This window comes from Mauremys reevesii, linkage group 11, assembly GCF_016161935.1.
Source record: "Mauremys reevesii isolate NIE-2019 linkage group 11, ASM1616193v1, whole genome shotgun sequence".
NCBI lineage: Eukaryota > Metazoa > Chordata > Testudines > Geoemydidae > Mauremys > Mauremys reevesii.
This window is the reverse complement of record NC_052633.1, coordinates 76,705,107-76,729,263: the sequence shown is the minus strand read 5'-3', so window position 1 is coordinate 76,729,263 and position 24,157 is coordinate 76,705,107. Positions and strand designations below refer to the sequence as shown.

The 24,157-nt window shown below is 58.8% G+C and overlaps 1 protein-coding gene and 1 long non-coding RNA gene across 9 annotated transcripts in view; one reads left to right on the top strand and one right to left on the bottom strand.

Moving 5' to 3' along the window:
• The first annotated feature begins 1,858 nt into the window (after nucleotides 1–1,858).
• The window catches only part of LOC120374682, a 36,857-nt gene continuing 14,558 nt past the window's right edge, over nucleotides 1,859–24,157 (top strand). The window contains exons 1-2 of the long non-coding RNA XR_005586205.1: nucleotides 1,859–1,961; nucleotides 16,308–16,422. This is a non-coding gene — a long non-coding RNA (uncharacterized LOC120374682). The remainder of the gene's footprint in view (nucleotides 1,962–16,307; nucleotides 16,423–24,157) is intronic.
• The window catches only part of SLC4A3 (solute carrier family 4 member 3), an 85,614-nt gene continuing 63,409 nt past the window's right edge, over nucleotides 1,953–24,157 (bottom strand). For 5 of the 8 annotated variants that reach the window (XM_039494724.1, XM_039494721.1, XM_039494728.1 and 2 more), the window contains 7 exons: nucleotides 23,794–24,000; nucleotides 15,485–15,574; nucleotides 9,560–9,726; nucleotides 8,821–9,074; nucleotides 4,648–4,817; nucleotides 3,120–3,293; nucleotides 2,337–2,414 (listed from right to left, as the gene is read on the bottom strand). In XM_039494724.1, the coding sequence (XP_039350658.1) occupies nucleotides 2,337–2,414; nucleotides 3,120–3,293; nucleotides 4,648–4,817; nucleotides 8,821–9,074; nucleotides 9,560–9,726; nucleotides 15,485–15,574; nucleotides 23,794–24,000 (1,140 nt within the window). Of the gene's footprint in view, nucleotides 2,415–3,119; nucleotides 3,294–4,647; nucleotides 4,818–8,820; nucleotides 9,075–9,559; nucleotides 9,727–15,484; nucleotides 15,575–23,793; nucleotides 24,001–24,157 lie in introns of all 8 variants that reach the window. The other 3 variants (XM_039494720.1, XM_039494722.1, XM_039494723.1) reach the window with 2 other exon arrangements.

Here is a 24,157-nt window from a genome sequence, read left to right as displayed (position 1 = left end):
CCTCGGCTCTGTGGGGCTTCCCGGAGCCCTGCTCTTCTCACCCCTTCCCCATTTTCTGAGTGGCACCAATGGGCCAGAGCAGGAATTCAGTCCCCTGGCATCCCCCACCCACAGCTCTGCGTGGACATTGGGCGTCAGTGCCACTTCCAGGTTCCCAGGCCATGGGTGGCGAGGGGTGGATGGGGGTGGAAACATGATCAGGCAGCCCCACTGGTCTCCTGGACCTGCTGCCCTGGAGGAGCAGCTGTTCCCCCATGGGCTGTAGCATGCACAGAGACTCGGTAGCTCAGTTCCTGTGAAGGGTTTATTGGTGCAGCCATTTCCAATGCAGGTAGATGAGTCACAACGCACAGCCGGGCTGGCAGGGACACAGCAACAGCAGGCCTCCTACACTACACAGGGACAGGACACGCAGCCACAGACACACACACACACATCTCCTAACCAGGAGGCTTCACTGGCATCACAGGGGCTGTTGGTGTGCCAGGCTGTGGCCCAGCGGGAGCAGGTCCCCTCCACCGGGCTGGGTATCCATATGGCCCTGTGGCTGTAGCGTCTGAGCCTCCCACACCGTAGTGAGCGTCTCCACACGTGAGGTAGGGAAGGATCAGCCCCATTTCACAGATAGGAAACGGAGGCAGGGAGAGTCAGTGGCTTTGCTGAGGTCCCACAGGAAGTTCTGGTGGAGGCAGGACTCCCAGGCTAGCGCCTGCACCACAAGGTCCCCCTTCCTCTCATGCCTGTGTGGAGGGGCCGGGCGCCTGCCTTCTCTGGCTTTCTCACACAGGGCCTCCTTCCCCACCGAGCCTTGGTACCAGTGACCTTCACGCTCCATGGCAGCTGCCAGGTTACCCCACTCCAGGCTGTGAGCACCGCTGGCGAGAGCTACAGGGAGAGCTGGGCGCTGAAGGGCCCAGGCAGTGACCCACATGAGGTCTCAGACCCTGACGGCTGGAGAGACCTCGGGCCTTCCAGGTGGGAAGACATTCAGGGTTGCCCAGGGACAGGCCTGGGTGCCAGGGGGTCTGGCTATCAGGTGCCTCCAGACACTGTGGGTGGCCCAGGTATGGGGATAGGAGAGGTTGGGGGCCACAGCAACCCAGTCACCAGGGCCTGAGTGGCCCAGTGGTGGAGGCTGTGTCCTGGTGACCCCAAGACCTGTGCTGTGGATGCTGCTGCTGGGAGACAAGGGCGGGGAGGGAACATCTTTTACTGGACCTGCTGCTGTTGGTGAGAAAGGAGCTTTCAGCCTTAAGAAGAGCTTGGTGCAAGCTCCAGAGCTGCTCTCTCACCAGCTGCAGCAGGTCCTGCACCTCGTGTCTCTAATATCCTGGGACTGACATGGCTACAACCCGCTGCGTGGGAGACACTTCCCCTGGAAGCCCTCTCAGCCCTGCTGCTCCTTCCCCTGCAGACATCACAAGCCTTAACACTGACATCACAGCTGGTTACCGCGGCAATGCCCATGACCTCAGACCCCGCCACCCCAGAAATACAGCTTGGAGCGATCAGCAGGGAATGGGCTCGGACAGGCAGGGGGTGGGATTTGAACTCCTCGAGGCCCTGCCTTCCCACAGGGAAACTGCCTGCTGCTGGGACACAAGTGCCTGGCCAGTAGCACAGAGAGCCTGGGGCAGATTGGACAAGGCTCCTGAGTTCCCATAATCCTGGCCGTGCTGCAGCCCAGGATGGCCCAGGAGCGCTGTTAGCAAACCAGGCAGGGCAGCCTGAGATGCGAAGCAGCCCGTGGCAGGGAGTCGTGCAAGGGGCCCCTTGTGTGCCTGCTAAGGGAGCTGGGCAGCCCCGCTGGGGGCGGCAGAGCAGGCAACTCGGAGTCTTGCCCTGCGCAGGCAGAGTCCGGACGGGCACTGTGACTGGGGCTCTGTGCGGGGCCCGTGCCTGCCTCAGGCTCAGTGGAACGTGGCGCTTGGGCTGGCATTTGGAGGAGCCGGAGCTCTGTGGTGAGTGGACGGGAGGTGGTGGCTCCCAGCTGCATGGCCCCCCTTTGCTAACCCACATACCAATGCAACCCCCAGTCTCCAGTAAGGGAGACCCATGACCCGAGGCAGTGCAGGCCCCTACAGAGCCTCTGGATACGAGAAGCGTCTCCCGCTGGGTACGGCTGGAGACAGACTCACACTCCCACTGAGTGGGTGAGGGGTGGGGTCAGGAACGGCCCTGCCCACCTCCCTCCAGGGTTCCGACACTGCTGCTCTTTGGTCCAGACAGGAAAACATCTGATGTGTAGTAAGTTCAAAGCCATTCTGATTGGGCCGTAGCCAAGGAGAACGCGTGGGAACGAGCAGCTTTCCACAGGGAGGGGGCGGAGCAGCCGCTCACACGGGCATGTGCATCTCGTTGTACTCGTCCCGGCCGTCCTCGTCAAAGTTCGGCTCCGCATCCTCCGAGTCCAGCTGTGGGCAGAGACAGAAGCTGGGCAGGGGCATGGCAGCGACCAGAGCGAGGCTCCCGCCAATCTCAGACACCAGCCCGGGGCAGGAGCCAGGGCCCTCACTCACCCCGCTGGGGGGATGTTGGTATCGAGCGCTTTGCCCGTTATGTCGCAGGGCGCTCACATTGTCTCCTTCCCCCTCCTGCGCGCCCCATTCCTCCCTCTCCACTCTCCGGCCTGGTGTCCTTCCCCTGACAGCTCCGGGGCTGGCTCCTCTGCTAGGCGGCAGCAGCCCCTAGGAATGGCTGTGAAGCTCCTCCACACCTCCAGCTGCTGATGCAGGCTCTTCTCGGTGGCGAGGACCCTGGACGCCACCCACAGAAGATGGGAGGAGGCCCCAGCCCCTGGGCTCTCAGTCTGGAGAGCCCTGTGTTTGACAAACTCAACGTCTGGGGGACCGTCGCCAGGGAGGGGACGGCCAGACAGCTCCAGCCTAACCTCACCAGATCCAGCAGCCCTGACCGTGGAGAGAGAGCTGGAGCGGGGAGCCCCCGTTCCAGGCTTCTGCCTGGCCGAGGCACTACTGCGGATAAACCACCACCCACTCCAAGCTGGAGAAAGCTCCCAGCCCCTCTGGGCAGGCAGTGCCCCACATGCCAGCTGCCTGAGCGAACTGAAGATGGCCCTGCCCCGAGGAGACGGATGCGGGTCACACACAACGGCTTACGGCTTTGAGCTCCCGGTCCTGAAAGAAGCGGGGCAGCAGGAAGCGTCGTAAGGGCACCGTCATAATCAGGACAAAGGGAAAAGCTAACGAGGCCACTGTTGACTTCACCACCCAGAGCACCACGATGCAGGCCAGCTGAATGCAGGTGAAGAGGTTCATTCTCCAGGTCTTCACCTGGGGACACGAGTCCAGCCTAGTAACTCACCATCCCTCAGGGAGATAAGCCACGTTCCCCTCCCTCCCGCGTGTCACCACGGCCTCCCAGCCCCATATACACCACGGCCCCACTGAACGCTCGGCCCCACTGAACGCTTGGCCCCTCCAGCCTCGCTCTGTCCACCCAGCCCCGGCACCCTGTCTACACCATGGTCCCACTGAACGCTCGGCCCTGGCGCCCCGTCTACAGCACGGCCCCACTGAACACTCGGCCCCGGCGCCCCGTCTACAGCACGGCCCCACTGAACACTCGGCCCCTCCAGCCCGCGCGTCATCACGACCTCCCAGCCTGGCACCCCATCTACAGCACAGCCCCACCCGCCTGTGCATCACCACGACCTCCCAGCCCCAGCGCCCTGTCTACAGCACAGCCGCACTGAACGCTCGGCCCCAGCACCCCGTCTACAGCACGGCCCCACTGAACGCTCGGCTCTGGCGCCCCGTCTACAGCACGGCCCCACTGAACGCTCGGCCCCTCCAGCCTCGCTCTGTCCACCCAGCCCCAGTGCCCTGTCTACAGCACGGCCCCACTGAACGCTTGGCCCCGGCGCCCCGTCTACAGCACGGCCCCACTGAACGCTCGGCCCCTCCAGCCTCGCTCTGTCCACCCAGCCCCGGCGCCCTGTCTACAACAGGCCCCACTGAACGCTCGGCCCCAGCACCCCGTCTACAGCACGGCCCCACTGAACACTCGGCCCCTCCAGCCCGCGCGTCATCACGACCTCCCAGCCTGGCACCCCATCTACAGCACAGCCCCACCCGCCTGTGCATCACCACGACCTCCCAGCCCCGGCACCCTGTCTACAGCACAGCCGCACTGAACGCTCGGCCCTGGCGCCCCGTCTACAGCACGGCCGCACTGAACACTCGGCCCCTCCAGCCTCGCTCTGTCCACCCAGCCCCGGCACCCTGTCTACACCATGGCCCCACTGAACGCTCGGCCCTGGCGCCCCGTCTACAGCACAGCCGCACTGAACGCTCGGCTCTGGCGCCCCGTCTACACCACGGCCCCACTGAACACTAGGCCCCAGCTCCCCATCTACAGCACGGCCCCACTGAACGCTCGGCCCCTTCTGCGCATGTGTCACCACTACCTCCCAGCCCCAGCGCCCTGTCTACAGCACGGCCTGACTGAACGCTCCGTCCCGGCGCCCCATCTACAGCACGGCCCCACTGAACGCTCGGGTCCTCCAGACAGTTCCCCTCTTACCTCTCCCACCCAGGGCCTCTCATTCTCCCTGGTCCCCACCCGCCAGTCACCCCCGTGTCCCAGTCCCAGCCCCAGCTCCCTGAACTGCCCCTGCTCACTCACCTTGACGACGTAGACGTGGTCCGGGTGGTGCTTGGACGGCATGAAGATGAGGAGGAGACGCTCATAGAGCTGGATGCCGGTGAGAGACGTGACCCCCATGTAGAGGAAGATCCCGAAGAGCACGGCCAGGGGGATCCGGCGCAGCATGTTGCCCATCACAATGGACAAGCCTGCAAGCACAGAGCTCAGGTACCTGTACCCCAGCCGCACGCCCGCTGCACATGGACACTGTCCTGACACCGCCTGCGTCTCTCGAGCTGCCGCACAGTACAGGGTAGGGGCGGTCGCTGTCGAGCCCCCAGCTGAGGGAGCTGTGGAGAGCGGGATGGGGCGGGGGCTCTATGGAACTTTTGGGGGCAGGGCGGGGGTGAGGGCCGTGGGGAGCTTTCGGGGGCAGGGATGGGGCCGTGGGAGCTGTCGGGGGCAGGGCTGGGGCGCCGGCCATGGGGGGCTGGTCCGGCACTTGTGGGGGGGGTGGGGAGGGGCATTGGCTGGGAGGAGCAGCTGGGGCACTGGCCATGGAAAGTTGTCAGGGCAGGGCTAAGGTGCTGGCAGTGGGGAGCTGTTGGGGGCAGGGCTGGGACACCGGCCATGGGGAGCAGGTCGGGCACTAGTTGTGGGGGTGGAGGGGGGGCGCTGGCTGTGGGGAGCTGTCGGGGGCAGGGCTGGGGCCATGGGAGCTGTTGAGGGCAGGGCTGGGACGCTGGCCACGGGGAGCTGTTGGGGGCAGGGCTGGGGCACCGGCTGTGGGGAGCAGGTCAGGCACTAGTTGTGGGGGCAGGGAGGGGCACTGGCTGTGGGGATCTGTCAGGAGCAGGGTTGGGGCGCTGGCCGTGGGGTGCAGGTCAGGCACTAGTTGTGGGGGCAGGGAGGGGCACTGGCTGTGGGGATCTGTCAGGAGCAGGGTTGGGGCGCGGGCCATGGGGTGCAGGTCAGGCACTAGTTGTGGGGGCAGGGAGGGGCACTGGCTGTGGGGATCTGTCAGGAGCAGGGTTGGGGCGCTGGCTGTGGGGTGCAGGTCAGGCACTAGTTGTGGGGCAGGGCACTGGGTGTACATGCTAGGTAAGGTCGATGGCTGCAAAGTAGCAATGCTGGTTTTGGGGCCAGGGCAGAGGTGCTGGCCAGAAGGAGTGGAGCAGGGCACCGGTTTTGTGGGCAGGGCACTGGTGCTGGCGGCGAGGTAGGGGCGATGGCCATGGGGAGTGGGGCGGGGCACTGGTTTTGTGGGCAGGTGTGACGTTATTGATATAAATGGGGACCATATAGAACATGGGTTGCAACCAAGGTCCTGTAGTGGCACCAAACCTTAGGTAAAGGGGGTCATCTAAGGTGTCTAAGACCAGGTTAGGGGTTGCTGGTTATGATTATGCTGTCTGTATGTCTGTGTATCATTTTGTAGTTGAAGTTATAAGTATTGGCTCTGTACTGTCGGTATTTTGTATTATGCTCTGCCTCTGGGAAGTGTCCCAGACAAGCTGATGTCAGCCCTGCATAGCTGGCTTGATGGCCCATTAAGGGCCATCAGCTACACAATTGACCCATGGAGAGAAGGCAGACACGCCTTGTGACTCAGCAAAGTATGCAGAAACTTGTCCATGTGACTGCAAACTCCATTTTGGCTGTAAGTTTCCACCGTGAGGACAAAGGGATTCTTACACCTGGAAAAGTCTATATAAGGCTGATGCATCATCTCCATCTTGTCTTCAATCCTGCTTCTGACCTCTGGAAGGACTTTGCTACAAACTGAAGCTCTGCACGAAGGACTGTTGACCCATCCCAGCGGGGGATGTTCCAGAGACTTAATCTGAACCTGCAGTTTACTCCAGCACTGCTGCAAGCCTGAACTAAGAACTTTGCCATTACTGTATGTAATTGATTCCATTTAACCAATTCTACCTCTCTTCTCTACCTTTCTCCCTTTGTAAATAAACCTTTAGATTTTAGATTCTAAAGGATTGGCAACGGCGTGATTTGTGGGTAAGATCTGATGTGTATATTGACCTGGGCCTGGGGCTTGGTCCTTTGGGATCGAGGGAACCTTTTTCTTTTATTGGGGTGTTGGTTTTCATAACCATTTATCCCCAGGACGAGTGCACTGGTGGTGAGACTGGAGTGTCTAAGGAAATTGCTTGTGTGACTTGTGGTTAGCCAGTGGGGTGAGACCAAAGTCGTTTTGTCTGGCTGGTTTGGTTTGCCTTAGAGGTGGAAAAACCCCAGCCTAGGGCTGTGACTGCCCTGTTTGAGCAATTGGTCCTGATTTGGCACTCTCAGTTGGGTCCCGCCAGAATCGCTCCGTCACAGCAGGGCACTGGTGCTGGCGGCGAGGTAGGGGTGATGGCCATGGGGAGTGGGTCGGGGCACTGGTTTTGTGGGCAGGGCACTGGTGCTGGCGGCGAGGTAGGGGCGATGGCCATGGGGAGTGGAGCAGGGCACTGGTTTTGGGGGCGGGGCACTGGTGCTGGTGGTGAGGTAGGGGCGATGGCCATGGGGAGTGGGGCAGGGCACTGGTTTTGTGGGCAGGGCACTGGTGCTGGCGGCGAGGTAGGGGCGGTGGCCATGGGGAGTGGGGCGGGGCACTGGTTTTGTGGGCAGGGCACTGGTGCTGGCGGCGAGGTAGGGGCGATGGCCATGGGGAGTGGGGCGGGGCACTGGTTTTGTGGGCAGGGCACTGGTGCTGGCGGTGAGGTAGGGGCGATGGCCATGGGGAGTGGGGCAGGGCACTGGTTTTGTGGGCAGGGCACTGGTGCTGGTGGTGAGGTAGGGGCGATGGCCATGGGGAGTGGAGCAGGGCACCGGTTTTGTGGGCAGGGCACTGGTGCTGGCGGTGAGGTAGGGGCGATGGCCATGGGGAGTGGGGCGGGGCACTGGTTTTGTGGGCAGGGCACTGGTGCTGGCCGCGAGGTAGGGGCGATAGCCATGGGGAGTGGGGCGGGGCACTGGTTTTGTGGGCAGGGCACTGGTGCTGGCCGCGATGTAGGGGCGATGGCCATGGGGAGTGGGGCGGGGCACTGGTTTTGTGGGCAGGGCACTGGTGCTGGCGGTGAGGTAGGGGCGATGGCCATGGGGAGTGGAGCAGGGCACTGGTTTTGGGGGCGGGGCACTGGTGCTGGCCGCAAGGTAGGGCGATGGCCATGGGGCGTGGGGCAGGGCACTGGTTTTGTGGGCAGGGCACTGGTGCTGGCGGTGAGGTAGGGGCGATGGCCATGGGGAGTGGGGCGGGGCACTGGTGCTGGCGGGGAGGTAGGGGCGCTGGCCATGGGGAGTGGGGCAGGGCACTGGTTTTGTGGGCAGGGCACTGGTGCTGGCGGTGAGGTAGGGGCGATGGCCATGGGGAGTGGAGCAGGGCACTGGTTTTGGGGGCGGGGCACTGGTGCTGGCCGCGAGGTAGGGGCGATGGCCATGGGGAGTGGGGCGGGGCACTGGTTTTGTGGGCAGGGCACTGGTGCTGGCGGCGAGGTAGGGGCGATGGCCATGGGGAGTGGGGCGGGGCACTGGTGCTGGCGGTGAGGTAGGGGCGATGGCCATGGGGAGTGGGGCAGGGCACTGGTTTTGTGGGCAGGGCACTGGTGCTGGCGGTGAGGTAGGGGCGATGGCCATGGGGAGTGGGGCGGGGCACTGGATTTGTGGGCAGGGCACTGGTGCTGGCAGCGAGGTAGGGGCGATGGCCATGGGGAGTGGGGCGTGCACTGGTTTTGTGGGCAGGGCACTGGTGCTGGCCGTGAGGTAGGGGCGATGGCCATGGGGAGTGGGGCGGGGCACTGGTTTTGTGGGCAGGGCACTGGTGCTGGCGGCGAGGTAGGGGCGCTGTGTAACTAGGCCTGGCCTGACCTGAGTAATTACCACTTGGAGGGAGGCCTCGTTTCTTGGAGGCTAGAGTTTGAGAGGTGTAGAGACCACTAGGTGGCAGGAGACAGACTGTCAGGGCCAGCTGAGGCAGGAGGGAGAACAGCCAGGAACCTTTACTAACAACAGACCAGATGAGCTAGGAATACAGAGGTGAGGTTCAGAGTAGGTCGAGAGTTCTCCCCGAATTGGACAAGCTGTGTGCAAAGGTCTTGGAGGGAGTCCCAACATGCTGGCTGGGGGGCAGAGTAGGGCTGCTGGCCATGGGGATGCTGCTAACCCTCTCCCTGGACAACCTCTGCCCCCCAGGTTCAGTAGCTTGGGGCTCACCGACGAGGACAGCGATTGCAACTCCTGTCACACGCTGCTCCTTCACCTCCTCGATCTTCGGCTTCTCCCCCGGGGCGATGGCCTTGCTCATGACCGTCAGGGCATTGACGTGGGTGACCGAGCGCACGGTGGCGGCGGTCAGCCAAGGGAGCCCGAACAGCGCGCAGAGCCCGCCCATGGTACCAATGAGCAGCAGGTCCAGATGGAAACCAGAGCCTTTCATGAGCTTCCTCTCCTTCTTACTGACAATCAGGCTGCGGGGAGAAGAGGGGCCTGCTGTTGGCGCCAGGCCTGCTCAGCCCCGGTCCCCCCTGTGCCTGTGCTGCCAGGGCAGAACATGGGCTCATGTACTGCCAGGCAGGGAGAGTCCAGCCTGGCAAGTGGGGGAAGAGAGGATGTTCTTCGCCGCTCCTGGCCATTCTCCTGTCTGCCAAGCCCCGGGACAGGCTCCTTTCCTGGGCGAGGCTGATGCAGGCTCCACCTGGCAGGGGAGGGGAACCCACAGCCACAGTCGCTGTGCGGGAAGGGCCATGACAGGAGAGTCCCAGGGAGCAGAACCCTGCCTCCTCACATCCAGACTGGGCACCCCGCAGCCCAAGCCTGTGACTGCGGCTGAACATCCGGGGCCCAGCCCGACGTCGAGAACCCCCCACCTTGTTCATCTCCCCGCACAGCTGCCAGGCACTGGCTCAGAGCCCAGTGGAACGAGGGAGCTATGGGTGCAGGCAGCAGTACTCACGTGGTGATCTGGGTCTCCATGAAAATGAGGATGAAGACCAGGAGTGCAGGGATGGCTGAGGCAAACATCATCCACATGGGAAAGGCCTGTCGGCTGCCCAGCGGGTGAATGAACCAGTTGCGCTTCTGGGGAGATGTGACTGAGAGCCCAGAGGGAACATTCAGCTTCTGTGAGAGCAGGAAAAAACCAAACATTTACTCAATGACATTAAGCCCCTCAGCCCCCAAGGCTCCACCTGGCTCTCAGTACCACCAGGATCCTCAGCCCCTATGGCTCCGACCTGCTCTGGGTGCTGCAAGGAGCCTCAGCCCCCTATGGCTCCGACCTGCTCTGGGTACTGCAAGGAGCCTCAGCCCCCTATGGCTCTGACTTCGTTCTCAGTACTGCAGGGATCCTCAGTGCTCTATAGCTCCGACCTGACTCTCGTCGGTACTGCAGGGAATTTCAGCCCCCTATAGCTCCGACCTGACTCTCGGTACCGCAGGGATCCTCAGCCCCTATGGCTCTGACCCAGCTCTGGTTACCACCGGGATCCTCAACCCCCTATGGCTCCGACCCAGCTCTGGGCACCGCCGGGATCCTCAACCCCCTATGGCTCCGACCCAGCTCTGGGTGCTGCAAGGAGCCTCAGCCCCCTATGGCTCCGACCCAGCTCTGGGCACCGCTGGGATCCTCAGCCCCCTATGGCTCCGACCCAGCTCTGGGCACCGCCGGGATCCTCAACCCCCTATGGCTCCGACCCAGCTCTGGGCACCGCCGGGATCCTCAGCAACCTATGGCTCTGACGTGGCTCTCGGTACCGCAGGAAGTCTCAGCCCCCTATGGATCCGATCCGGCTCTCGGTACCACCGGGATCCTCATTCCCCTATGGCTCCAACCCGGCTCTCGGTACCACCGGGATCCTCATTCCCCTATGGCTCCGACCCAGCTCTGGGTACCGTCGGGATCCTCAGCCCCCTATGGCTCTGACTTGGCGCTCGGTACCGCAGGGAGTCTCAGCCCCCTATGCAGGGCCGGTTCAAGGAAGTTTCGCGCCCTAGGCAAAACTTCCACCTTGCGCCCCTGCAACCCTGCAGCAGCTCCCTGCCCCCCCTCCTCACTGAGGCGCGCCCCCCGTCCCCGCGGCAGCTCCCCGCCCCCCATGGTAGCTCCCCACCCTCTGGCCCGGGGAGCCCTGCGGTACCTCCCCACGCCAGCTCACCTCCCTGGGCTGCTGCCAGCCAGCAGCGGCGCTGACCCAGGGGAACCCCGGCAGCGCACTGACTCAGGGGAACCTCTGGGCTGCCGGCTGCCGCACGCTGACACAGGGGAATCCCTGGGCTGGCTGCCGGCGGCCACGCGCTGACCCAGGGGAACCCCTGGGCTGGCTGCCGGCTGCTGGTGGCAGTGCACTGACCCAGGGGAACCCCTGGGCTGGCTGCCAGCGGCCACGCGCTGACCCAGGGGAACCCCTGGGCTGGCTGCCGGCGGCCGCGTGCTGACCCAGGGGAACCCCTGAGCTGGCTGCCGGCTGCTGGTGGCAGTGCACTGACCCAGGGGAACCCCTGGGCTGGCTGCCGGCGGCCGGCAGCAGCGGGCTGACCCAGGGCAACCGCCTAGTCCGCCTAAATGGTAGCACCGGCCCTGCCCCTATGGCTCTGACTTGGCTCTCAGTACCGCCAGGATCCTCATTCCCCTATGGCTCCGACCCGGCTCTTGATACCGCCGGGATCCTCAGCCCCCTATGGCTCCGACCTGGCTCTCGGTACCGCAGGGAGTCTCAGTCCCCTATGGCTCCAACCCAGCTCTTGGTACCGCCAGGATCCTCAGCCCCCTATGGCTCCGATCCGGCTCTCGGTACCGCCGGGATCCTCACCCCTGCACAGCTCTGACCCGGCCCTTGGTATCGTACATGTTAAATCCAGAAGGGGCCATTATCATGCCCCGCGTCTGAGCTCCTGCATAGCCCATGCCAGAGACCCTCATCCCTCCCTTCCTGCATCCAGCCCATCAGCTGTGGTTGAGCAGGGGTGGAGGTTATAGAAAGAAATGCCTGAGCTTGATATGAAGACTCCCGGTGATGGAGAAACCACCACATCCCTGGGTGCCCTGTTCCTGTGGATGGTTCCCCTCCCCATTAAACATCAGTGCCATATTTCTAGTCTGAGTTTGTCTCGCTTCAGCTCCCAGCCGCTGGGTGTCGCTCTGCCTCTGTCTGCTGGGTTCAAGAGCCTTGGTTCTCAGGGCATGTCTGCCTGGTTCAGGAGTCTCAATTCCACTGAGCACTAGTGTACCACACTGTCCTGGGGGCTGGCTCTGGAGGGGGCAGGTACCCAGCCTGCCTGTGACAGGCTCCGCTAAGGAGAATGAGCTGACCCAGCTGGATGGAGCACCCGGGCCTTACCCGGGTCATGAGGGCTCAGACAGGGAATGGAGCAGAGAGACAGAGAGCTCCTAAGGAGAGCTCTTCTCGGGGTCAGTGCGGCGCAGCAGGCGAGGGGACCGAAGAAGAGGCTTCGAAAGGGAAGAGCTGTGAATGCCAAGCCCTAGCAGAACTTGGTCCCAGTGAGAGGACCTCACCAGGAGCTGCAGATCACAGAGGAATTATATGCCAAGGGCTGCCTTGGTTTGAACTCTGTGGGGACCTTTGCCCAGAGGCCCTGACTCCAGAGGAGGATGCTGGGTCAAGAGTGCTTCACAGGTAAGGAGCCTGGATGGAGGCAGGAGAGGGACATAAGTGGAGTTGATAGACTCAAGTTAATTTGGCCCCTTTCTTCCTTCTCTCCCTCCATCTCGGATGCCGGTGTGGAGGCTCATCTGCCTAGCACAGGGGTTGGCAACCTTTCAGAAGTGCTGTGCCGATGTTATACCAATATAATAAAAACCAGCAGGATCTTATTAAGAGGGATAAGGCAAAGATGCCACATTTATTGTAAATACCATAACAAAACAAAAGACAACAGTAAACGTTGTTTTACTACTTATTTCTATCACTACTTATTCCTTATACACACACACACATATTCATTCACACGATCATTCATTCAGGTTCTGTATAGATGTTATAGTTACCAGCCTAGATGTTGCTCATGCCAAGTTACTGTCCAGGTATCTTGGTCATGAGGATGGAGCCGAGTCTGTCAGATGCATCTGATGCTCCTGGGGGCTGGCAGCAGAACCATAGACTCGGCTCCATCCTCATGACCAAGATACCTGGACAGTAACTTGGCATGAGCAACATCTAGGCTGGTAACTATAACATCTGTACAGAACCTGAATGAATGATTGTGTGAATGAATATGTGTGTGTGTGTGTATAAGGAATAAGTAGTGATAGAAATAAGTAGTAAAACAACGTTGTTTACTGTTGTCTTTTGTTTTGTTATGGTATTTACAATAAATGTGGCATCTTTGCCTTATCCCTCTTAAGATCCTGCTGGTTTTTATTATATTGGTATAACACCAAGTCTTCATTTATTCACTTTAATTTAAGGTTTCGCGTGCCGGTCATACATTTTAATGTTTTTTAGAAGGTCTCTCTCTCTATAAGTCTATATATTATATAACTAAACTATTGTTGTATTGTAAAATAAACAAGGTTTTCAAAATGTTTAAGAAGCTTCTTTTAAAAATTAAATTAAAATGTTGATCTTACGCCGCCAGCCCGCTCAGCCCACTGCGGGTCTGGGGTTCTGTTCACCTAGGCCGGCAGCGGGCTGAGCAGGGCCTGCGACTGGGACCCCGGCTGGCAAGAGTCCAGCAGCCAGGACCCCCATCCGCTGGCTCCTGCCAGCCGGGATCCTGGCTGCCAGACCCGCTCAGCCTGCTGCCGGCCTAGGGTCCCGGCCCTGCCCACATACAGCGGGTACCTACCTTCTCCCTGGTTCTGGCCCATTCTCTTCCTCTCTCTGCACTGAGCTGAGGGTGGGAGTGGACCGAGCACAGGACTGGGGATGAAGGGTCTGGCCAGGAGCTAGAATGAGGGAGGGGGCTCAGGGTTGGGGCAGGAGGTGTGGGTGTGGGGCACTTACCTGGGCAACTCCCATTTGGTGAGAGGGGTGCAGGTGAGTATGTGGTGGGGGGGGTGCAAGAGCTCCCTTTTGGTGCTCAGGGTGGGGTTGTGGGGGGTGCAAGAGTCAGGATGTGGGGGTGCATGGGGCTGGGGGCTGGGTATGTGAGGGGGGTACAAGAGTCAGGGCAGAGGGCTGGGGTATGTGAGGGGGGTGCAGGTGTCAGGGCTGGGGTCATGGGGGGGGTGAAGGAGTCAAGCAGAGGGCTGAGTGTGTGTGAGGGGGATACAGGGCTCAGGGCGGGGGCCTGGGGTGTGTGCAGGGCTCAGGGCAGAGGGCTGTGTGTGTGTCGGAGAGGGGTCAGGGCAGAGGCCCCCCCCGCACTCCTGCGGTCCCCAGCCCGCTCACCCACTCTGGGCACCGCACCGCACGGCGCACTGCACGAGCACAACTAGTGCCCCCCGGCGAGAGAGTCCCCTCTGGCTGTGTCTGGAGGAGCTGCTTCGGGTGGTGCATGACCTCGCAGTATGCGAGCTCCTCGCCCCAGGGCTCTCTGGCCACCACCAAGTCCCACGTGCTCAGTGACGCCGGGCCGCAGGGCCTCTCCGCTCCTCCAAACTCACAAACAGCAGGTACCGATCCATGGCCGCAGCAGGGTATCTCCTCCCGGGGACGCTCAGCAGCCGGCGCTGCTGCTGCTGCCGGCCTCTCCCACCTCCACCGCCCCTGTGTCCTGCCGCTGGGAGTCGGGACCGGGTCCTGCAGCGAACCCGCTCCCCCGGCACACCACCAAGCCGCCACGGCCCTCTATACCAAGATGGCCCAGGTGAGCAGGCCCCTCTGCGCCCACGGGCAGGGCACCTCACCGGGTGAGGGGACGCAGGAGCCCACGGGCAGGCCGCTGAGGCGGCTCCTCTCTTGGGGGGTGCGGGCTCTGCCCTTCACTGGCTGTGTGTCCTCGGGACTCCGGCAGGCAGCAGCGTGCCGTTAAAAATTGGCTCGTGCCATAGGTTGCCGACCCCTGGCCTAGCACATTTCACCATTTTGAAGTTAATAAACTAGACCCCCGAAAAGGCACAGTTCAATGTATATAAGCCTCACTGGACTTCTTGATAGTGTGTTAAGGGAAACTGAGGAAGGGATGCAACCAGGGTTTCATGTACTAAGTGGCTCAGGGGGACTCTGCTGGTGCAGATTAAAAGTTCCCATTTCAAACAATACTGAATCAATGAGCATGAGGGAACTTTTAGTGCACCCCAGCAGGGTCCACACAGGCCACTTAGTCCACAACACGCTAGCATGCATTAGAATTTACACCCTCGGGGAAGACTAATGCACCATGTAGACAAGCCAGAAATCTCCCCCCGGGAAGGTATTTACAGACAGTGAAAAAGTCACCTTTTCACTCCTCTTGGATACACTAAATACAATAGCTCCTTAGTCTCACTGCAAAGTAGGTTTTCCAGATCTTGGGCTCTGTCTGAGCCCCTTCGGGTGCTCAGAGTCCCTTCTGAAGTGCAGGCACCAAAACTGGACACAGCCTCTGGTAATGGGTTTCGTAATGCTGTATTCGGAGGGAATACCACCTCCCTTCTCCTATTTAGCTTGCACAGACCTGAGTTGCACCCAGTTCTAATCCAGCTCTCGGTAACACACACCCCCTCAAACCTGCACAGCTCTGATCTAGCTCTTGGTGTCACAGGAACCCTCAGTCCCTCAAGGCTCTGACCCACATCTTGGTAGGTCTCAGTGCCTCCCAGGGTTGCGCCCACAGCTCCGATTCATAGAGGTATGTGCACAAAAATCTCTCTTTGGTTTGCACTGAGAAAGTGAGAAACACAAAAACATCTAGCTACCCACACACAGTGAATGGAACAATCAGTAGCCCCATACGTGCTGGGCTGGTGTCCGGGCCTGATGGGAGCGCCAGCACCTACCTGTGTGTACGTGTCTGTGATGGTGTAATCCACCAAGACCATGACCAGGATTGAGATGGGGATTCCAAAGTCTCCAATGATCCGTCGAGCCTGCAAAGCAAACACGTTTCAGTGGGAATGCGCAGGCCAAGCGCTTAGCCACTGCTACAATGCCAGGCACTGTACTGAGCCCTGAGACAGGCCGATGATCCATCCCAGCCAAGGGATGGGCAAGGTGCCCACTACAATGTGAATGCTGCTAATGAGCAGAGGATACAGGAGCTCTGGTCACTCCCTGACCCCGCTGGGCTGCTTTTCTCCCTGCTTGGGCCCCAGCTGCTCTCTAGCCACATTCAGATACCTGGGCTGCTCCAGACACCATCTGGCCCCTGGGAGACTGGTTGGGAAGCCAGCATTCACCAGGCACATTCTAGCTGGAAATGCCTTAGAGAAGCACTCGGGTCCCATGGCACTGAGTGCTGTATTGGTGCCTCAGATGGGCAGACAGATGGATCACAGAGAGAACTAAAATTGAGTTTATCCCTCCTCCCATGCCAGGTCACTCTGACACGTACTGGAGTCCAGTCCCCTACGATTAGCCTGACCTATGGAGACTCATAGACCCACTAGTCCCTATGGCTGTAAAGCTCCAGTTTAGCAGACCCTTGACTCCGGATCCAGCCAGAGAAGCCCTGCTGGATCCCTCCATCTGAAGATACCCTGGGGCAGATGTGGGTAGGACAGATAAGTGTCAGCAGCAGCTAGGTCTTATCTATGGCCTTGTGCCAAGGGAGCCTTACCCTCTCCAATGGCATTCAGAGGACTGTTGGTGTTTATTTTACAGGGGCAGTTCCTGATGGCACCAGACTCACCTGGAGAGAGACAACACACCAGGGTGCCAGCTCTCTCGTCAGGCAGTTTCCTATCAGCACAGACAGCCCTTTGCCCACGTAGGCCTGGTAAGACCATGTGAGCCAGGTGTGACATTATGAGTGTAATATAATATTTCATTAAAAGGTGACAGGGCCAGAAAGAGTTAATTAACTCACAGACCGACCTGACTCATGGGTGAACCTTAAGGACTGGTTAGGAAGATATGTAAATGAATAGAGCTTTGAAATGCAAGTCTGCATTGTTAGAGATCTCAAGAGTAGATGTTTGCTCAGGTCTTGGGATGTAAGCAAACAAGTCTTGTCTATTGCTATAGTTTTAATTCAAAGATCAAAAAAGGAATATTAACATTTATGATGATACTTGGTGAAATAGTATTATTGTCTCTGTGTCTCTTTGAGGGTTGTGGTAACCTGTATCTGAACTGTTTAATGGATACATTACCCTGTGCTAATTGCCAGGATGGTTGGGAGAAGGTGAGTTAAGCCTATTGTTTTCTCAGGCCGAAAGGCTGCTGGAAATGTATAAGAAAAGACGGTTACTCACCTTTGTAACTGTTCTTCTTCGAGATGTGTTGCTCATATCCATTCCAGTTAGGTGTGCGCGCGCCACGTGCACGTTCGTCGGAAGATTTTTACCCTAGCAACACTCGGTGGGCCGGCTGGGCGCCCCCTGGAGTAGCGCCACCATGGCGCCGGATATATACCCCTGCCGACCCATCCGCCCCTCAGTTCCTTCTTGCCGGCTACTCCGACAGTGGGGAAGGAGGGCGGGTTTGGAATGGATATGAGCAACACATCTCGAAGAACAACAGTTACAAAGGTGAGTAATCGTCTTTTCTTCTTCGAGTGCTTGCTCATATCCATTCCAGTTAGGTGATTCCCAAGCCTTTCCTAGGCGGTGGGGTCGGAGTGAGATGTTGCAGAATGCAAAACTGCTGAGCCAAAGGCTGCATCATCTCTGGACTGTTGGACCAGTACATAATGTGAGGCAAAGGTGTGGACCGAAGACCAGGTAGCTGCGCGACATATCTCCTGGAAGGGTACGTGAGCCAGGAAGGCAGCAGAAGAAGCCTGAGCCCTGGTAGAATGAGCGGTAAGGTGGCTCGATTGAATATGGGTCAAGTCATAGCAGGTATGGATGCACGACGTCACCCAAGATGAAATCCTCTGGGAGGAGACAGGTAGGCCCTTCATTCGGTCTGCCACTGCGACGAAGAGTTGGGGCGTTTTACGGAAGGGCTTTGTCCGCTCAATATAAAACATGAGCGCCCTACGGACGTCTAGGGAGTGCAATTGTTGCTCTCATCGTGAAGAGTGTGGCTTCGGGAAGAAGACCGGAAGGAAGATATCCTGGTTGATATGAAAGGCCGATACTACCTTAGGGAGGAAGGCCGGATGTGGCCGCAACTGCACCTTGTCCTTGTGAAATACCGTATACGGTGGGTCCACCATGAGAGCCCGAAGTTCAGAGACTCATCTAGCCGATGTAATGGCTACGAGGAAAGCTGTCTTCCAGGACAGGTATAGAAGTGAGCAGGTCGCCAGTGGCTCGAATGGGGCAGTCATAAGTCTGGTTAGAACCAGGTTGAGGTCCCAGGTTGGGGCGGGGTGGCGAACTTGTGGGTATAAGCGCTCCAAGCCCTTGAGGAACCTAGAAACCATAGGGTGCGAGAATACGGAGCGGTCACTCTCCCCTGGGTGGAAGGTAGAGATGGCTGCCAAGTGCACCCTCAATGACGATACCACCAGGCCCTGCTGTTTGAGAGACCAGAGGTAGTCCAAGATGGAATGGATCGGGACCTCAGTAGGAGTGACGTTGTGCGTTTCGCACCAGCAGGAGAAACGCTCCCTCTTGGCCAGATATGTTAACCGAGTGGAAGGCTTCCTACTACCCAGTAGAACTTGTTGTACAGAGGTAGAGCAACGTAACTCGGATGGGTTTAACCATGCAGCAGCCATGCTGTGAGGTGCAGAGATTGCAGGTCTGGGTGGTGAAGTCTGCCGTGATCCTGTGTTATAAGGTCTGGGAGAAGAGGCAGGGGAATGGGGCTGGTTATCGACAGGTCGAGCAACATGGTGTACCAGTGCTGCCTGGGCCACGCTGGAGCGATCATGATCAGGTGCGCCCTATCCCTGCGGAGTTTTAGCAGGACCCTGTGAACCAGCGGGAACGGCGGAAAAGCGTACAGCAGTCGGCTCGACCACGGCATCAGAAATGTGTCCGACATCGAGCCCAGGGAGAGGCCTTGGAATGAGCAGAACTTCTGGCACTTCCTGTTCTCGCGAGAAGCGAAGAGGTCAACATGGGGAAAACCCCACTTCCGGAAAACCGAATAGATGATGTCCGGGCGGATCGACCACTCGTGAGACAGGAGGGATCTGCTGAGGTGATCCGCCAGAGTGTTCTGGACTCCGGGGCGAAAGGACGCTACCAGGTCGATCGATTGGGCTATACAGAAGTCCCAGAGGCGAACGGCCTCTCGACAAAGGGGGGAGGAGCGCGCTCTGCCCTGCTTGTTTATGTAAAACATGGCCGTTGTGTTGTCCGTAAATACTGATACACAACGGCCTTGGAGATGGTCTCGAAACACTTGGCATGCTAGACGGACCGCCCTCAGCTCCCGCACGTTGATGTGCAAAGATAGCTCTTGAGGTGACCAGTGACCCTGAGTGTGAAGGCCCTCAAGGTGGGCACCCCAACCCAGAGATGATGCGTCCGTGGTTAAGGCCATCGAGGGTTGCGGTGGGTGGAATGGCATCCCCTCGCAAACTATCGTGGGGTTCAGCCACCATGTTAGGGAGCCCAGGACCTCCTGCGGAATGGTGAGTATGGAGTCCAGGCTGTCTCTGTGCGGCCTGTAAACCGAAGCTAGCCAAGTTTGAATGGGGCGGAGGCGTAGCCTCGCGTACTTGGTCATGAAGGTGCAGGAGGCCATGTGCCCTACCAGGCGGAGGCAGTTGCGTACCGACGTCGTCAGGAAGGTCTGAAGACCTCGAATAATGGACGCCATTGCTTGAAACCGTGACTGTGGGAGGCAGGCTCTGGCCAGATTGGAGTCCAGAGACGCTCCGATGAAGTCTAGTCTCTGTGTGGGCGTTAGAATAGACTTTTCTGCGTTGATCATGAGGCCGAGACTCCCAAAGAGGTCTTTGACTACGCGCAGGTGCTGCGACACTTGTGACTGGGACATCCCTCGAATGAGCCAGTCGTCGAGGTACGGGTATACGTGTATCCGACGACGGCAGAGGGAGGCGGCGACTATGGCCATGCATTTTGTGAACACACGCAGAGCTGTAGAAAGGCCAAACGGGAGTGCAGTAAATTGAAAATGTTGATGGCTGACCACAAAACGGAGGTACTGTCTGTGCGGTGGGTAAATGGCGACGTGGAAATACGTGTCCTTCATATCGAGGGCGGTATACCAGTCTCCCGGATCCAGGGAGGGAATAATGGTCCCCAGGGTTACCATGCAGAACTTCAGCTTTATCATGAATTTGTTGAGTTCTCGCAGGTCTAAGATCAGTCGCAGACCTCCCTTTGCCTTGGGGATTAGGAAGTAGCGGGAGTAGAACCCCTTGCCCCTCATGTCTTTTGGTACCTCCTCTATGGCTCCTAGAGCTAGGAGCGATTGGACCTCTTGTAAGAGGAATTGCTCGTGAGAGGGGTCCCTGAAGAGGGACGGGGAGGGAGGGTGGGAAGGTGGGGTTGAAACAAACTGGAGGTGGTATCCCAATTCCACCGTGCGCAGGACCCAGCAGTCGGAAGTGAGCTGGGACCAGGCAGGGAGGAAATGAGAGAGAAGGTTGAGGTATGGAGGAAAAGGATCCGGGAAAGTAACTGGTGGGCTGCCCTCGGGCGTCCCATCAAAAGTTTTGTTTAGCCCCCGCTGGTGGTTTAGGGGGCGCCTGATTTTGGCCTCCTTGAGGGCCAGACTGCCTTCGACGATTGCCCCTGCCACGCCGTCTGCCAAAGACCTGACGCGGTCTAGGCGGGGCATAAGGGTGGTGTGGCTGTGGTCGGAAGGTCCTGCGTTGGGTCACTGGTGTGTGCATACCCAGCGAGCGCATTATAACGCGATTGTCCTTCAGACTTTGCAGTCTGGGGTCAGTTTTATCTGAGAAAAGGCCGTGGCCATCGAAGGGTAGATCCTGAATTGTTTGTTGCAATTCAGGGGGAAGGCCAGACACTTGGATCCAGGAGATGCGCCGCATCGTCACGCCTGACGCCAAAGTTCTGGCTGCAGAGTCCGCTGCATCCAGAGAAGCTTGGAGGGAGGTTCTCGCTACCTTTTTACCCTCCTCGAGGAGAGCGGTAAACTCCTGGTGGGACTCATGCGGAAGAAGCTCCGTGAACTTCCCCATGGACACCCATGTGTTAAAGTTATACCGGCTTAGGAGGGCTTGCTGGTTCACCACCCTAAGCTGGAGGCCTCCAGCAGAGTATATTTTATGGCCTAGGAGGTCCATGCGTCTAGCCTCCTTTGACTTAGGGGCCGGGGCGTGTTGGCCATGGTGCTCCCGTTCATTCACTGACTGAACCACTAACGAGCAAGGAGGTGGGTGAGTGTAGAGGTATTCGTATCCCCTGGAGGGGACCATATATTTCCTCTCCACTCCCCTTGCTGTAGGTGGAACCGAGGCCGGGGACTGCCAGATGGTATCCGCATTGGATTGGATGGTGTGGATAAAAGGCAGGGCTAGCCGAGTGGGTGCGTCTGCCAAGAGGATGTCCACAACAGGGTCCTCTACCTCAGGGACCTCTTCCACCGGTAGGCTCATATTCAGGGCCACTCGTCTCAAGAGGTCCTGATGGGCCCTGAGATCCATCGGCGGGGGGCCCGAGGAGGATGTTCCCGCCACCGCCTCATCAGGCGAGGAGGACGAGGAGAGGCCCGGTACCAATGGGTCCTGTAGGGGTTCCTGTACTTGCGGAACATCCTCTGCGTCAGGTGGAGTCTCGGTGTCCGCCGCTGGTATCGCAGCCTCGTCCGTGCCCGCAGGTGGAGGACGGCTTATCGTCGCCTCCGGTACCCGGAGTTGTGACGGGACCGACCGTGGAGGCACTGGTGGAGCACCTTGGGATTCATGGTACGACCACGGTGTCCAGAAGGCCCAGTGATGAGGACCTTGGCTGGGGATGTCAGCATCCCTATCTTGGTGGGTAGGATGCACTACCGGCCTGAGAAGACACCGACGTGTGTCTGGAAGGCCATGGCGGTGCCGAGAAATCTTGGGGAGGTGCCACAGATGCGGATGTGCACTCTCGGGTCGGTGCCGGAGAGCGGTACCGCGAGCCGGAATGGTACCGCGAGGGAGACCGGGACCTTCTACCGTATCGGTGCCGGGAGGTCGACCGGTACCTCGAGTCCCTTCGTCTGGAGCGACTGTGGGAAACACGGTGCCGAGATCGGTGCCGAGAGTCGGATCGGTACCGGGAGTATCTGGTCGGCGATCGAGATGTCGACCGGTGCCGTGAGTGCGACCGGTACCAGGATGGAGAGCGGTACCGGGACTGCGAGCGGCGCTGGGAGCGGGAACGTCGTGAATGAGAGCGTCTGCGGGATCTCGATCTTGAACGATGCCTCTCCGTTGGGGCAACGGAAGGTGGCCTTATCAGTGCCGGTTTCCCCACTGATTGAATAACCCGCACCAGCGGAGCCGGGGGTTGAGGCTGCGTTGACTCCGTCATGGCAATGAGCTCCCGTGCCATGGAGAAAGTCTCCGGTGTAGAAGGCAGGGCAAGCTCAACCACAGCATGAGCTGGGGAGCTGTCAGGCACCGGACTCAACGGCCCTTGTGGGACCGGAATCGACTGTGCCGAGCTCAGCGGAGTCGCAGGTTGCGGTGCCACGAGTGACGGTGCCGCGGCAGAGGACGGTGCCGGGCGAGCCGTCTTCGAAGGGCGCTCCTTCTGTTGTGCTGCAGAAGTCGGAGCACTCTGCTGCTTCCTCGGTCTCGGGGACAGGGAGCGGTGCCGAGCAGATGTCGGTGCCGGCAGAGGTCGGTGCCGGGGCTCCTTCTCAGTACCAGAGCGGTCCGGGGCCGAAGGGGCGCTCCTTACCGAAGCAGTCTGTTGGGTGCTCGGTACCGACGCTGCAGGAGCGAGTGCCGACTCCATGAGGAGCTGCTTCAATCTGAAGTCCCGCTCCTTCTTTGTCCTTGGTTTAAAGGACTTGCAGATGCGGCACTTGTCCGTAAGGTGGGATTCCCCTAGGCACTTGAGGCAAGAGTTGTGGAGATCCCCTACTGGCATCGGCTTCTGGCACACCGAGCACGGTTTGAATCCCGGTGCCTTGGGCATGAGCCTGCACCGGGGTGGGAAAAAGGGGCATTTTCCAATCCCCCATTTAACTATATACACTAACTATCAATACAACAACTAATACTAACTGTAACTATAAAACTTTGAACTCTAATACAATTAATTGTACAGAACTACGAGTAGCTAGGGATGTGGAGATCAGCAAAGCCGCACTCCACAGTTCCAATGACCGTCACGGAACTGGAGGAACTGAGGGGCGGATGGGTCGGCAGGGGTATATATACGGCGCCATGGCGGCGCCACTCCAGGGGGCGCCCAGCCGACCCACCGAGTGTTCCTAGGGTAAAAATCTTCCGACAAACGTGCACGCAGCATGCGCACACCTAACTGGAATGGATATGAGCAAGCACTCGAAGAAGAACCCTGGGACACGATCCTACTTCATCTCAGATCTGCTTTGGGTTTCAAGAGGTGGAAACCTTAAGCCACAAGGATTGAGATCCCCAGTCATTGATTGGAGCCACCCTGAATATGGACATTGAATTATAACCTATGGACTATTTCTAAAAGGACTTTTGGCAACTACAAGCTCATCTCTGCTGTGTCTGAACCTCAAGAATTGAATTCAAGTCTGTCTGTATCTTGATCTTTTAACCAACACTCTCTTTTCTTTTTAAATAAATTTTAGCTTAGTTAATAAGAATTGGCTGTAGCGTGTATTTTGGGTAAGATCTAAGTTATAATTGGACCTGGGTATGTGGCTGATCCTTTAGGATTGGAAGAACCTTTTCTTTTGTATGATGAGATAAGATTTTCAGTAATCATCATCATATCTGATGTGTGTCTGGATGGAAGCCTGAGGCTGGGCACTTTAAGGGAACTGCGTTGTTTGGACTTCTGAGTAACCAGTGAGATACTATAGAAGCTGTTCTGTGCTGGTTGGTAAATCTAAATATTGGAATAACCACCACATTTGGGGTTTGTCTGCCCCGTTTTGTTTGCAGTTCACCCTAATTGAGTAACTTCAGCAGGCTCCCACGGGCAGCACCGTCACACCAGGACAGGGCACCAGGTTCAGACATGTTAGAATAGATAATGCAGGTGCTACAGAGGGCAGACGTGTGCAGCCAGAAGGGATGCATGGTGGATGAAAGGGCCACAGCTCAGCATCTTACCTTGCCTCCTAAGAAACGGCTGTTCTTGAACTTGCGCATAAAGAAAGCGATGAAGAAGGTGCCCAGCATGAGGATGAGTGAGAGGAGGGCAGTATTGGGTTGCATCCTGGTTCCCAGAGACATGGCATCAGCAGAAAGCGTGCTGGCATTCAAGCCACTCTCCAAACTCGGCGGGTAAAACTTCAGCAAAGGATGCTCTGCGAAGACCTGGACAGGGGAGACAAGCAGAGGGTGCAGTCACCACCTGTGCAGAGGTGCAGGGGAGGACAGTCAAGTGTGAGCACAGCCCTGTGTGTTGCCAAGCCCATCATTGCACTTCCCCAAATAGCTCATCTCACAATCTATCCACACCAGGGAGGTTGAG